Genomic DNA, 16351 nt, shown 5'->3' with positions numbered 1-16351 from the left:
GTAAATGAGTATGTGTTAGCTCTCTAAAAAGAAACGATTGATGCTTTAGCTTCGATAGAAGAACCAATGCGTGAAAGTGTAAATGCTATTCTAAACGGGTTAAATGAATAGTAGAGCTCGATAATCACCTCAGTAGTGCTAAGACCACTGAGTATTTCAGTTGGAGAACTAGAGGCTTTGTTATTGACTAATAAAAGTATGTTAGAGAGATTCAGAAAACCAAAATCGTTCATACAAGCAAATGTGGCACAAAATGCACCAGGTTACTCTCAGAACTATAACACAAAAGTTGGTTTTAGAGGTGATTTTAGAGGAGACCATAGAAGTAGAGGTGGTTAAAGACAGATGAGAGGTGGCAGCAATTTTCATAATGATGGACAATTTGGTGAAAACAGATCCAGATTTGGAACTCAAGCTTATAATTTAAGTTTTAGTGGTGCTAAAGGGTAAGAATGTTTAACAATGAAAGGTAGTAGCCTTATAGTGATTCAAGAATGCTCAATAGTGACAGACCTATTTGTCAAGTTTGTGATAAGCTTAGGCACACTGCCAAGACATGCTGGTATAAGTATGACCGACCAGAAAGCTCCAAGACTCAATATGAAGGCTCAAATTCACAAACCCTGCAAGGTTCGCAAGAAAACTTGAGTAATGTATTGGTTACACCTGCAACACTGCAATATCAGAGTTGGTATCCAGATTCAAGTGCTATACACTATGTTGGTATCCATATTCGGGTGCTATACACTATATGATCTCAGACTAGCAGAATCTAATTGAAGGAGAGAAGTATGAAGGTGCAGATCAAGTAATTGTAGGCAACGGATCAGGTTTGCATATCAACCTTGTTGGAAAGTCTTTCTTTAAAATTGATTTGAGTGATAGAGAATTCTTGTTGCACAAATTGCTACATGTACCTGACATCACAAAGAATTTATTTAGTGTATATAAATTTTGCTGTGATAACAATGTCTATTTTGAATTCCACTCTAATGGTTATTGTGTAAAATCTCAGGGAACTAAAGAGATTGTCATACATGACAAAGTTGAGAAGGAAATGTATAAGTTTCTCAATTTTATTCCATCAAATAAGTCAGCTGCTTTTGTCTCAACTATGTCCACTGTTGACCAGTTTCTCTTGTGGCACAATAGATTAAGCCATGCTGCAAATAATGTTGTTTCTTTTATTCTGAGATCTTGCAATATTGTTGCTTCTTTGAATAAAAATTCTTGTGCATCCTATTGTATTAGAAAGTCACATACTCTTCCTTATCCTCCTTCAAATTCTTTGTAATTAATATACACAGATATCTGGGGGCATGTCCCCATTCCTGATTTGAATAGAAATTTTTATTTTGTTGTCTTTATTGATGCTTATAGTAATACACTTGGCTTTACCTTATTAAGACTCGTTCTTAAATCAAATTGGTTTTTAAATGTTTCCAACAAATAGTTGAGTTGTAATTGAACACTAAAATTAAAATACTCCAGTCTGACAATGTTGTTGAATTTTTTAGCTTAGCCAAGGATCTATAGGTGCAAAGTGTATTATATACGTGTTCCTGCCCACATGAGCATCAGCGGAATGACAGTGTTGAGAGAAAGTACAGGCACATAGTGGAGAAAGGCTTAGCTATGCTAGCAGGTGCTAGAATGCCAACTAAGTATTAGGGAGAGACTTTTATGAAAGCAATTCATCTGATAAATAAGCTACCAACACAGGTTTTGCAAGGGCTATCACCGTTTGATAAGTTGTTTGAAAAGAAATTTGATTATACAAGCCTACGGATCTTTGGCTGCTTGTGTTTTCCATACTTCCGGCCATACAATAGGCACAAACTAAAATTCAGATCAGTACCATGCATTTTTCTGGGCTACAATGCCGAGCACAAAGGCTACAAGTGCCTCACTGCATAAGGTAAAATAGTGATCTCAAGTAATGTGGTATTTGATGAGCACCAATTCCCTTAAAAAATTTTGCACTCTCCTCAACAACCAAATCTAATTTGTCCCTTGATCCTCACTTAACCCCAACCATCCCACTACTAAATATAGACATAACTCAGTCTTAACACAACACTTTTATGTAGTCTTCACAACCTTCACCCAATATTATAGAGTCAAGATCTCCCTTACTACCACTCTCAGGTAGAAACAGCCTTAGCAGCACCACTTCTCTGTCTCCAACAGCCACCCTTCCTACCCTTTCTTCACCATGACCTGTAGCCACATCAGCCACACCCATTCCAATTCCCATTTCAGACTTGGAAATAGTCCTTCCCTTTGCTGATGGCCACCCAATTCCAATTATCCCCAGCTCAAACATTCACCATATGACCACTAGAAGTAAGAGTGGAGTCCTTAAGCCCAGATCCTTTCTAGCTAGTATTGAGCCACGGACAGTCAAATATGCCCTGTCCAAACCAGAGTGTAAAACTGCAATAGATGCCAAATACGATGCGCTTATGCAAAACCAAACCTGGAAATTGGTTCCTCTTCCTCAGGGAAGAGAAGTCGTGGGTAGCCGCTGGTCTTTTGAGTTAAATACAACTCCGATAGTAGTTTTCAAAAATATAAGGCTCGTCTAGTAGCTCAAGATTTTTCTCAGAGGCCAGGCTTTGATTTCACTGAAACATATAGCCCAGTGATAAAACCTACTTCAATCCGTATTGTTCTCACTTTGGCACTATCAAAGAATTGGAAGATTAGACAGCTTAATGTAAACAATGCATTCTTACATGGTGATTTGGCCGAAGAGGTATATATGAAACAGCCAAAGGGTTATGAAATCGGGGATGGCAGTTTAGTGTGCAAGCTCACAAAGACTCTCTATGGTCTAACTCAGGCACCAAGAGCCTAGTACTACAAGGTATCCACACCTCTCCATCATCTTGGCTTCAATTCAACAAAATTTGATGTGTTTGTCTTTATCAGGTTTAAAAATGGCTCCTCATTGTTTGTCTTGGTATATGTAGATGATATAATCATCATTGGAGACTCGGATGAAGCAGTTTTTCAGGTAATTAGGCACCTGAATTAACAAGTTTGCATTGAAAGATATGGGTGAACTTTATTATTTCCTTGGGATTCAGGTCACTAAAACTGCTAGTGGTGGTCTACTATTGTCACAAGAGAAATATGCCAAAGACCTGCTCAAGAAAGCAAAAATGGAGCATTGCAAGCCTTGCCACACACCTTTACCTTCTTCAATTCGGTTTTTTGTCTTTGGGGCTCGGTGTACAAGGATCTTAAGCTCTACAGAGTCATTGTGGGTAGTTTACAATACCTTACAGTCACTCGTCCAAAATTAGCATATTGTGTGGGCAAGGTTTCACAGTTTATGCAAAATTCCTTGGATGATCATTGGAAGTTGTAAAAAGAGTTTTGAGATATGTGCAGGGGACACTTAGCTTTGGTTTACACTTATACAAAATAAATGTTCAAACTGTTAAAGCCTATAGTGATTCTGACTGGGCCGGAGACCCAAATGATAGAAAGTCCACTAGAGGCTTATGTGTTTTACTTGGAAGCAATCTGATATCGTAGAGCTCAAAGAAGCAGGGTGTTATTGGCAGGTCTAGTACTGAAGCAGAGTACAAGGCTATGGCTAACTTAGTTACTGAACTAATTTGGATTAAGAACCTTGTGGTTGAATTATGAGCTACACTTTTAATAGCCCCATCAGTTTATTATGATAATTTAAGTATTGTGTTGTTCGTAGCAAATCCAATTCTGCATTCAAGGTCAAAACACTTTGAGACTGATCTCTATTTTGTAAGAAATTATGTCACTAAAAAAGTTATTCAAGTGAGTCATATTCCTGGAGTTGTCCAACTGGCTGATGTGTTGACAAAATCATTGCCTAGTGCTACCTTTCTGGAGTTCAGGTCCGAATTGATGGTTGAAGACTTGGAAAAACACAATGGTGAAAGTAAGCTTAGTACAGAGGATCACAAAGGGAAACCAGAGAGTTCTGAAAATTCATGAAGAGTGAACAATAGCAGTCATGGTAAAGAACCAAAGCACTCTTTTCAGAATGTAGTAATAGAAGCAGAACAACCAAACAGCAGGGGTCATGATAGATAGTATTAGTGAATGCTGCTAAACAGAATTAGTACAAAACAGATTGGTACACAATTGGTTAGCATTACAGTTAGTCAGCTTGTGGTTGTCAGTTAATTTGTGATTAGTTTGTTAGTTAGTTAGTGATCAGTTTGTAATCAAGCACGTGTCAATTAGTTAGTTTGACTTGTATGGACCTCAATGAAATAGCTGGCACTCTCCTACTATAAATAGCTAGAGCTAAGCCATTGTTACTCTTGATTTTGCTCACTACCAAAAACTCAATTCAAAACCATATTCTTCTTTCTGCTCTCACTCTCTTCGTCTTTGAACTCTCTTCTTCTTTTACTTCTTCTCTTGCTTGAGCTTGATATTCTTCATTCATGATGCAATATAGTAAAATAATTTTTCGGTCTCCTACAAATAAATTTGAACATTTTTCTAATCTATAAATATCTCTATATGGACAAAAAACTTTCATCTAATAATTTTTTTCTCAAATATAGAGAATATGTATTCCCGTGTTTATTCAAAAAGTCTATAGAAAAAAAAATATTAAATCACAAAAGGAAAAAAACTAACTAGAAGATTATTAAGATCTAGATCTCAAAAGAAAAATTGAACACAAAAACAAAAACTAAAGAAGAAAAAGAAGGGAGAAAAAAAAGGGAAGGAAGCATTAGGTGAAAAAGGAAGCAAAATAAAAGAGGAGAAGAAGGGGTAAATAGTGCCATCAAGTACTGTTATCAAAATAGTTAAATCTGTTCAGATAATTCATTTATCTGCTTAAATGGGTAGGGATTTTAGCTATAAAATCAGACATGTTATTTAAAATTTTAGGCTAAACGGATTCAACATGATTTACTTGAAAAAATAACAAGTTAGACAGATTAATCCGCAGGTTAAATGGATGACCTGTTATGATTTTTTTTTTTGTATTTTTTAAAAATAAACAAACCAATCTATATTATCCGTCAAACTAACTATAAACAATCTACTCTGACAATTGAGGCCAATAACCAAACTAAAAATTAATCGATCAGCCTGTATAATCCGCAAGCTTAGTCAGATTGGACCTAAACGTTTTAAATGTTTTAAAAAAATTATAAATGTTTAATTTGTACTTATAGTTATAAATGTCTTAGAAAAAATTATAAATCTTAGTAGGAAAGCTAAAATGTTTTTAAGGGAGAGGCAAAAGTGTTTGAATCTTCTAATTTATCTTTGATCACAACTTTCTATATTTGTTCTCATTTATTAATTTTGGATCAATACATTCTTTCTTTGGAATAATTCATTTAAAGCAAGGTTGCAAGAACCGAACCGATCATTGAACCAGTCAAGTGACTAGTTCAATGGTTCAATAGTCCAACCGGAATTAAATTGTAGTTGAACCAGTTTAATTAAATATACAGTAAAATTATAAAAAAATTCAATATATAATCAAAAATTAAATATAGCATTCAAAAATTAAACAAAACAAGTTTTCAACTAAACAAAGACAATACTCATTAGTAATCATAATCATCATTAAGTGTTCCTTGTTCCCATCATAAAGATAATCTAAATTACAAAATTGAATATAACATTTAAAAATCCAGAATCCAAAATATTCTATATAGCATTCAAAATAAAAAATAAAACTGAAAAGCAGATTTTGAGTGGACATCAAATTGCAAAAGAGCCTTTTGTACTTTCTGTAACAAACAAACCACACAAGCAGTTAGCATCCATTGAAAATAAATCCAGTATCAAATCAGAGATAAATCCAGTTGAAGAGCTCAAATATCTCAATTGCATATTGACACATTCATTCCCAACAAAGTACCATCAACAACTCAGAATTAGAAGAATTAGAAAAAATCAGAAACTAACAACTCAAAAATCAGAATCAGTATAACAAAACAAAGCTCAGAAAATCAGAATCAATATAACAAACTAAGATTTTTTAAGTTTAACTAATTTTACTTGGCAACAAGCCAACAACTAGTAAATTAACTCAGAATTAGAAAAAATAACACAAAAATAACTTAGAAAATTACCAATAATCAACAATAATTAACCAGAGGTCAGAACAAAACAACAACAATCCAGCTCTGTTAACAACAATGAACAACAAAGAAAATTAACTCAGAAAACAACTAATTAACCCAGAAAAAAAATCAACAATCAACATAATTAAATCCAGAAAAATAGTAATTAACTTCGAAAAATAAAATTGAAGAAGCAGTGGAGGGATGGAGGCTTACCAACGGTGACAATGACTAAGCTACGAGAAAGAGAGAGAACAGAGACGAAGCAAAAAAAACACCGACGAGAAGCAAACATGCGTGAGCGACGGCGATGAGAGAAGTCCACGACTGAGTTGAGGCGCGCCGGTGAGAGCCATAAGCGAACCAAACTTCACAAAATCAGAAAAATCAGCAAATCAGGGCCAACGACGACGACTGGCTTGACCTTCGAGAGGGCAGAGCAGACCTTCGAAAGGGTTGTCACTGTCGGCGGCGACAATGGCGAGGACTGGCACGCGTTCTAGAACTTGAAGGTGGCTGCAGTTTTGATAAGGTTTCCTTCGTCTGTGAGAGAGAACTGAGAGAGATCTGTTTCTTTTATATATATATATATATATAACCACCAATTCGTCCAATTTTTTTTTTTAATTTTTTACGGATCGATTTCTAATATTAACCAGACTAGTCAAATAACCGATTTCCAGTTAATCCAGTCGAACCGACAGATCCGATCTGATTTTCAGAACCTTGTTTTAAAGTGAAGAACATTTCCCCTCAATCATATAATTAAATAGTGGATTCTACCAATAATAAAAGAATACATGAAAGTTCGAAAGCTAAGAAAGCAAACCTAAGAAAGCTAAGGATACACAATTGATGAGTCACGTGTATAAATGAACTTCCCCATTTCCCTTTATTTCGTTGTTCTTTATATACATTCAAAGGCTAAATTAAATTTGTTATAGGTGAAGCTAGATCCAAGATGAGATTCACAAGCATACATAAAATAAATCTAGGGGAGTTTAAGGCGTTATATTCTCTTCACCCGCATTATACTGTAAATGAATTTGATGCATGCGCCTGGTACGCACACATATTCCGATTTAGAAATAATATAAAATGATGGACCGAGTTGCAATATATAAAATTTCCAGATGTTCCCAATCTTTGCTTCTTGGATTTTACGCCGCATGATATCTGCTTTTACATATTTAAATCAAGTCCTTTTTGTCTTATTTGCTTGGATTAAAGCCTGAATTATCATTTAATAGTTACCACTTGAAAGTTGAAATGATGAGAAAAAATTACTTATGTATTTTTATTATTTAAAATTTCTGGATAAATAATTTTTTAGATAATATTAAAATTTCTATAATCATAATCTAGAGTATGATATCTTTGTTAACAAAAAAAATTACATAATGCGAAACAAAAAGAAAAAAATCTTGCATAATTTACACAAACTTAGAAAAAGAAAATGTTAAATAAAAAAATATATTGAAAGTATAAATATTCATATATTTTTATCTATCAATTTAAACTTTTGACAATAAATTTTATGACATAATATATATCAATATGCAATCCAATTATTATTATTATTCATTAATTAATTAAAATTGTACAAGAGATCAATTCAATGAATGCAAGCTAGCTAGCTAGAAGATGATATCAATTCAATAATAAGAATATTTGAATTGATTTGTGTTTTGATAGATTCTGAACATGCATGGTACATGGACTTAATTTACCAATAATAATGTTCAATGTTTCAACTAAAAGTGCAAATGTACCTGGACACATGGAGGCGCAGCCTCTTATAATTATCGATTATTGTGTTCCAATTTGATCATTTGATTTGAAAGTCATATTATATAGTACATTTGAATATGTGACTACCAATTAAATTATAATTACAGCGTTAGTTTGTCTCAATTAGGCTGCTATATAAGTTAAGCAATTGAATGATGTGAGAGTTCTCTGAATCATTCTAATTTCTTCTACTTATTATTATGCTTCCACTATGAATTTCAATCTTTAGTTTCTTCTAAGAAACTCAGAGAATATATGAGATTAGATTTCCAAAAGGTACAAACTAGCTAGCTTATATCCAAGTCTATCTCTTTTTCATCTATTTTTTAATTTTCTTAGCTAGCATCATGATATGCTAATTTAATTATTGTTTGCAGGAAAAATAATAATAACAATCAAAAATTCAAAATAAAAGCAGTTTTCTTCATCTACAAGTAAGTACTACTCTCCTGTTTTCTGATCTGTTGTATATAAGTATACTTTTTCTTTTTCTTTTTTTTTTCTTTTTTTTTTCTTGATTCTTGTCCTAAAGATATTTTTAAGAAAGGTTCTTTTATTGAGTTACAGACTTATATAATTAAGCCGAATTTGTTGAGGTTTTATATATTTATTTGCCTGTATAAAAATTAGTCCTTATTGTTAAATCAGTTTCTAGATGTAGTTCCTCTTCCTCTCATCCCCTCTTCTCTTCTCATAATTTTTGTCACATTGCAATATAGTGCTGAAATTGGAAATTATTATTCTAGTTACATATTCCATCTAATCTTAGATAATCCTGTGTGAAAAACATTATTTCTAGATTAGGTATATATAATTATGGTGATTTTTATTGTTATTTGTTTAAAATTTTTGTAGAATAAAGTGTGTTTTGAACTTTCATTTCTTTGAAGTTGAGGGCTTTTTCAACTAGATATTGGAAAAAAATAATTTAGTATATGATAGAGAATGACTCGCACACAAGGATGAAAAAAAATCAATATAATAATTTTATATACATAAAATTTATATTTTGGGACAAACTGTTTTATATTCTTATATTAAAGTTTAAACATATTTTTGTATTTCTTAATTTATGTAATTGTGTCGTATTTTAGTTACTAAACTCTAACTAACATTATGTGTATCTTTTGAGTAATTATGTTGTATGTTGTATGTGTTATGTTTGTGAGTTTGTCCTGTTTTGCGCTAAACCAAAATATTACTCTTGAAACCTTATTAGGTGATCTGAGGGTTGTATTTGAAACGAAAAATAGGAGTTGAAATAATTATTTGTTTTTGTTAAGGAAGTGTTTGTAAAGTAAAATGATCTCATAATTATTCCCATCATAATTCTCATAGTTTTTGTTTTTCTTTCCATGGATTGTGGTTGTGGTGGTTTGGGTATGTTAGTGGATAATATTTTCAATATATAGGAGACTGTTTTTACCCCAAAAATAGGTAATGAAATTTAAACCACATTAATTAAGTAGAGTTTAATAGGTTGTAGAGATTAATTTGATGATTAATATTTTAGAATTATAAATTAGTAAATATGAATGTAGTACCTTTATATATAGTATTAAATGTTATTAGTTTTTCTTTTATATATATATATAATTTCAGTATGTAGCAGAGGTGATGTTTTGGTTATTTATGAGAATTTGGAACTTACATTAATGATAGTGTCATGAACTATTCTTTTTTTTTAAAAAAAAAAAATTAAACCGATATGATCCTTTATGTAAGATTTTTTTTTTAAATTTGTGTGAATTTTTTGCATATATCTTTTTTTTTATACTAAATTTTTATTTTTGGCCAACAAAGATTAAATTTTAGATTTTTAAGTCATAAAAATTTTAATATCATATTGTAAAATTACATTTCTCAAATTCTTAAGGTAATAAATAGTTGTTATATCTCTATCTGTTAGAATAATGAATAATTGTTGCATGTATTCTAAAAATCTTGGTTTGCTGGTACAAATTATATTGATGAGTCTAGTGTTAAGAGTTTTTTTTTTTTTTTTACTAATTAAACAAATTCGTGTATGTATGTGATATATATTTAAGTTTTAGATTTGAAGTGTTGAGTTCTTTTAATTTTAAGTTTAGAAGTTGATTTTAAAGTGTTATTTACTTTGTTTCTATTTGAGTCGCGCATTTCTTAATGATGGGGATTGCCGTTAAATACAAATTTCTATATTACAAATGAGTGAGTCTTATCAAAATTGATTCAATGGGTATTACTCTGTCACACAAAGTCAATTTTGATATTGATGCAAAAAAAAAGTGATGAAAATTTCAGGATTCGTTATTTTTTTATTTATTATGACAAATATTTATGAATTAATCTTATTTACATTTTTTCTTCTTGAATTTCAATCCATGAAACTTTCTAGCTTTAGTTGAATTATACCTCGTATAAAATTGACTCTTTAATTAGAAGTTATTGAAATTTTTTATATGCTACTAGAAATTTTCTTATCTTATCTTTAACTAATTAAATGCAGAAGGAAGGTCATTATGAGATTCATACCTGTTGAGGGACATTTTCTGATCATATTTTAGGTACACTCATAATAAGGTAACACCTTTTGTATTTTTTTTTTTTTAATAATTCAATTCCCATGCATAATTAAGTGTTTAACGCCTTATTATTTATGATGTAAATTAAAATGAAAAATTCTGGAATAATTGGTTTATTATTAGTTTTACATATTGTATTTGATTATCTCACTGAAGAACCAATTCATAATAATTTGGTTTATTTTACATATTTCCATGTATATTTTTATTGTTAATTGTATAAAATTTCTTGATTTTAAATTTTGAGCTAAAAATATGTTATTGAATACTAGACTAAAAGAATTGAGTTGATGACTAAAAGTGACAGCGTTTGAACTTTTTTTAAAAGAAAAACAAGATGAATGTTAAGAGGAAAAAAATGTAGAATAAATTATTTGAAATTGAAGGATAGGGATAAAATATAAAAAAAATTCTTAGAATAAAATAAAGAAACAAAACTAAATTAAAGTATAATTAAATATCACAGAACGAAATTTGAGAAGAGAACCTCTTTTCATATATTAACTAAATAATAAATTTATATACTTTTTGAAATATTGAAATGTTCACTTGATTAGGATAAATTGTAATAATTTCTTTTTAAATTTAACTATATTAGATATATATTCTCAATGAGAAGTTCTATCTAAGTAATATTGCTTTTCTTTATTTTTATCTTATATTTTAACTAGCAATAGCCAATTTTTTCTTAAGTAATATTATATGTACACTAAAATTAGTTACTATAGTCAGCCACCAAAATCAATTACCTATATAAAATATATATTGGAATATAAATATACATTGAAAATAAATTACACATATATTTATATATAAATTGGTGACTAATTTTACTGTACAAATAACATTTTTACTTTTTTTTAATACTAAAAGTGTTGCCTCCTATTATTTCTCATCAGAATTTATGGAATTATATATTAACTTCTATTGATATTTAAGTTGAATGACAGTAAATATTCCTATACTTTATAAAATATAACATTGATATAAATATAACACTAAACATATCTACCCGTTAACTTAAATCAATCTCTTGATTCAATTGCAGAAATATAATAATTTTCTTAATAATTTATTTTTTAGAGCCCCTTTCACTGTTTACCTTTAATAGGAACTAGTTTTCAACTAACATTCCCTTTTTAACAATATCAAAAGTAGTCCAAACAAAAAAGATAAGTTAGTTATATGTTAAAAGAGATAAAGATATAAGGAGTGTAAAGGAGGTTAGTTAGAATATTGAAATTCTGTTAGTCTGCTAGACTGCTAGTATATATGTGCATAACAGAATTGGTTAGGACTAGTTTAGTTTAATCAACTTGGGTTGGTCGAGTAGTTAGTTTATTCGTCCACTTGAGTAAGTATTGGGGGTTTAAATTTCGCCTTGAACATGCAGCAATCCACCTTTAGATAGAATTCAGATCTGTGACGGATTAGTTCTTAACTTATCAGACTGAAAACTGAAAAATACCATGAACAACCAAAAAAGGAGTAGTTTAGTTTCTTTTTTAGCTGGTTCTGTTAGTTTTCTATAAATATCTGCTTTCTACCCGTTGCATAGATATTCAGTTTTTTTTCCTATCGGGTAAAATAATGAAAGAGTGTGTGTGTTAAGAAGGGGGATATTTTAGTCATTTTACATTCTAAAGACAGAACCCTAAAATTCCGAAACCAAAACCCAAAGCACACTTCGCCTCTTCTCCGATCCTTAGCTTCTTCTCTTCAATTCTCTCCGTTAAGCCCTATTTTTCATCCACCAAAGCATCCTCTTCTCTCTTCTATCTCTTGCATTTCTTACAAATGTGTGTTGTTTTAAGGTTGTGGAGCTTCAATTTCTATTGTCTACTTCTATTTCTGGCAGATGATGGGGGAAACATTACTTTCATGAAGAGAAGAATATATAAGAGGTAGGTTGGATTTTCTTTTCTTATTTTCCTGGAAAATTATATTATTAATTAATATTATTATATAGACATTCTAGAACCAAAATTATTTTAATCTATTTGTCCATCCCGCCCTAGCTGGAAGAGTTTTCATTGTGTGTGAGGGAATTTTTTCGTTATTATAATAAATTTGAGTCAATTCATCATCATTTAAGGATAATAGTTTTCATGTACAGATGATTTATACTGTGTTATCTAATAGAAATTTAGAAAAATAAAAAAAAAATAATGCGAATAATCATCATAGTGGACATTTATTTAATTATGATTTTACATTTTCTTAAGTTTTTATTGGCTAACATTTAACAATTTTGGAATTGCTTTTTACCAGTTAATAATGCATATCGATGAAATTAACCCTTAATTATTAATGGCTAAGCAAGTAACTGTCCCCTTTAATATTGATGTGTTGATGCCTTAATGAAGATTTGGTTTACCTAATTTGGATACATTATAGTAAGTTAGTAACACACTTGAATGTGGTGATTGCACATCATCCATCAGGTACTGATTGATATGTGTTTTGTGAAAATTTTTGCTTTTGTTATTATTTTTTTCTTCTAAAATCTAAATTGTAAGAATCTGATAATAATTTATATAAATGTGATTCTAAATTTTAGTGTACATCTATCATTATCTATATATAAAATTATACTATATTGATAATATATTAGTGTTAGACTGACTATTATGTTTCTTAATTTTTTACGTTACAACAGCAATTATAATTTAAAATTGTGAGAGTACTATCTACCATCTAGTCATAAAATATTAGCAAAATTATTTTGACTTGAAAATATTGTTATTTTAGCCTTTTCATATATAATTATAAGAAGTAGTTGAAAATATATATATGTGTGTGTTAATCTTCATTAAAGTATTCTGCATTATTGGTAGCTGATGCTGGAAAAAAAATTTTCTGGTTTTATAGTATTATTCTTTTCACATAGTATCAGTTGTTGATCAGCAGATGATAATTGTTTCATAGAAATGAGAATTTAAGAGTTTTTATGTGCCATGATTATTATTGCACATTTTTTAAGTACTTTTTTCATTCTTGGGTCTGTATAGAATCCTCATCTCCTAATTAAGTTAATATTTATGCTGTCTTGATGATCTAATGGTACTTCAGTTATGTATCATGATGAAGTGTATTTTTTTTCTTTTGATATTGTTGTGTCAGATTATAACTGAGAATAAAAAATATAATAAAATTTTTTAGGTTAATATTATAGGTGTAATTTTACCTATCAATTTTATCTATAAAAAAAAATTATTGTCATTTATATCCCCTTACATGTTTCAAATAGTAGTTTAAGGATTAGTTTGGTAAAATTTTTTGAAAATGTGTCGTCATTTTGTGTTTGGTAAATAAAAAAGACCATATGCTTGTACTTGTAGTTTTTAAAAGATTCGAATACTTTTAAAAGTAACTAACGTAGAGTTTTTCAAAGGTGCCTTATGTTTTTTAAAATTTAAAAGTCTATATTTAACGCTTAAATTTATGTCTTTTATAGTATTTTTAAATTTTAAGAGTTATTTTACCAAACACAATTATTGTTGCTTGTGTTTATTAAAAGTCATTTTTAATTTGATTTACCAAACATAAATGCTATACTCTTTAAAAAACAAAAACTTTACCACACTAAGGAAACGTTTATTTTAAGGTATTGAGACAGAGACTGAGAGACTAAAACTCAGTATCATGTTTGTTGGCTCTGGTATTAAAATTTCTGTCTTTGTTTCTAAAATTTCAGTACTTACCTCCAAAAAGTAGGGACATATGAACTGAAATTTTTATAAACAAAGACTGAAACTTTAATAACATTTTATACTTAAAACACCCTCATTTTAATTAATTAATTTTAATTTCACCCTTTGTACAAATTAAATTAAAATTTTTTTTTTGTTTCAATTCATGTCTCTCACTTTGCACCAAATAAATTACTTAAATTTATTTTAGTTTCTGTCTCTTAGTCCCTGTCTCTCAATCTCATCTCAGTCTTTCAGTCTCTCTCTACCAAATGCTACCTAAGCTACTAAAAGAAAATGGAGAAGGACTTATAAAGAATTATAGAGATTATTGTTAAATGTGCTTATTACTAGAACATTGGACTTATGAAAATCCGAAGAAAGAGCAACAAAATTAAGAAAGAGGAAACAAATAAAGTGAAACTAAATTACATTTGTGAAAGGGGATAATTAAAGAAAGAAAATGCTAAGGAGTAAGTAGTAAATAACTTAAGTTGTGGTGGTATTTTGATCTGAAATGCTAAGGAGTTGTTCTAGATATTCAACCCCCAAATCCTCAAACACCATCACATTACTATTATTAGTTGTTGATGATGATGAAGATTTCTCTGATGATTCCCTTTTCTTGTTAGTCTTTGACAACTTCCTTTGGATCCAATTCCTCTCTTTGAGTGCAAGTGCAGGTGAAGAACCAGAACAAGAATCAGAATCCATGATCATTCCTTGCAAAGAATCTTTAACCCTTTTGAATGGAAAGTTGAGAACAGCGTTGTAGCCTCTCATGGAGAATGCAGCTTGATCATAAGCCAAAGCAGCATCTTCTGCACTCTCGAATGTTCCAAGCCAAACCCTTCTTCCATTCCTTGTTCTGTCTCTTATTTCTGCTGCAAATTTCCCCCATGGCCTTTTCCGAACTCCTATGTAATTTCTTCTAATTCCCTTGTCACCATCAACTTGTTCTTCTTCATCATCTTCAAGCTTCTTCTTCTTCTTGATGTTCTCTGTGGTTGTTGGTGATTGTGATTGTGAATAATCAATGGAGAAGTCAATGATATCATCATCAAAGGAAAGTGATGAAGTGTTATTAATGAAAGAAGGGTGATTAACAACATGGGTTGTGAATAATCCATTATTGTTGGTTGTGAAGCAGAAAGTGTGTGAAACATTGTTATCATCATGATGGGACATGTCCCAATCTGGGATCTCAAAGAAAGGAGGCGTAGTAGTGCTCATTTTTGTATGATTATATGATATCATAATCACTTATGGCTCTGTGTGACTACTTATTTATATACTGAAACCTAGAGATCCCACCCTAATTGTTTATGTTTCTTACCATGTATATATTTATATAGAAAAAGTATAGGGAATTATTTGTAATATAAGCTAATTAAATTAATTTTTTATTTTTTATTTTAAAATTTAAAAAATTAAAATAATAAAAAGTTATTATTTTTTTCTATAAAAGACCTATTTTTAACTAGTTTAATTTCACCTCCTAATTGGTTCTCTAGCAGAACCAATTTATATATTGGCCATCTTTTATTAAAGTCTTGTTGCAAATAGATTAAAAGAGCATCTATACCATACCGAAATACAAAAAAGAATATCCAATGAGATGAATTTGTAAAACACAAAGTATAGAAATTAAATATAGGAATGAATCTCTTGTTAGTCCATATTAACTATTTTTTTAATATCAAAAATTTTTTTTCCTTTGAGGATTTATAGTTTAATTTTTATAATTTAAAATTAAAAATTTATTTTAAAGAATGGAATTTGAGATAAATAAAATAATTTTAAAAATATAAAAATATTATATACACACTAAAAATCAATCACTAAATTAATTATTATGTATTTATGTATAAATATATATATATTGTTTAATTTATTTTTAATTTATATTTTATATTTCAATAAGTATTTTATACCGATAGTTAATTTGATTCTCCAATATTAGTTTTTGTAGAAAAGTTATTTATCTGTTAATGTTAGATAATTTTTTAATATTTTATTTTTAATTTATATTAATGTTCAAACGAATATTTGAAATTATGTACTAGAAAAATATTCAAAATTTTACTTAAAAAGGTTGTCGCGTTTAAAGATAAAATAGATAATTTAAATATAAAATTTTGAGTAATTTATATTTATAATATTTAATCAAGTACTTGTAAATATTTAATAAATATTTTAAAAAGTATCA

At 29.7% G+C, this 16351-nt stretch overlaps 1 protein-coding gene across 1 annotated transcript; it reads right to left on the bottom strand.

Moving 5' to 3' along the window:
- Window positions 1-12860: 12860 nt before the first annotated feature.
- On the bottom strand, window positions 12861-15474 carry LOC112729168 (ethylene-responsive transcription factor 1B-like). The gene has a single exon (XM_025779512.3). It carries the CDS (start codon window positions 15397-15399, stop codon window positions 14632-14634), a length of 768 nt encoding a protein of 255 aa, XP_025635297.1. The 5' UTR covers window positions 15400-15474; the 3' UTR covers window positions 12861-14631.
- Between the last annotated feature and the right edge of the window lie 877 nt (window positions 15475-16351).

Source organism: Arachis hypogaea, chromosome 12 (genome assembly GCF_003086295.3).
Source record: "Arachis hypogaea cultivar Tifrunner chromosome 12, arahy.Tifrunner.gnm2.J5K5, whole genome shotgun sequence".
Lineage (NCBI taxonomy): Eukaryota > Viridiplantae > Streptophyta > Magnoliopsida > Fabales > Fabaceae > Arachis > Arachis hypogaea.
Note: the sequence above shows the minus strand (reverse complement) of the source record. Positions and strands in the feature narration are given on the sequence as shown.

Bases quoted from the DNA above. Each gene is read 5' to 3' on its own strand.
- LOC112729168 (XM_025779512.3), bottom strand. From the start codon at position 15,399: ATGATATCATATAATCATACAAAAATGAGCACTACTACGCCTCCTTTC.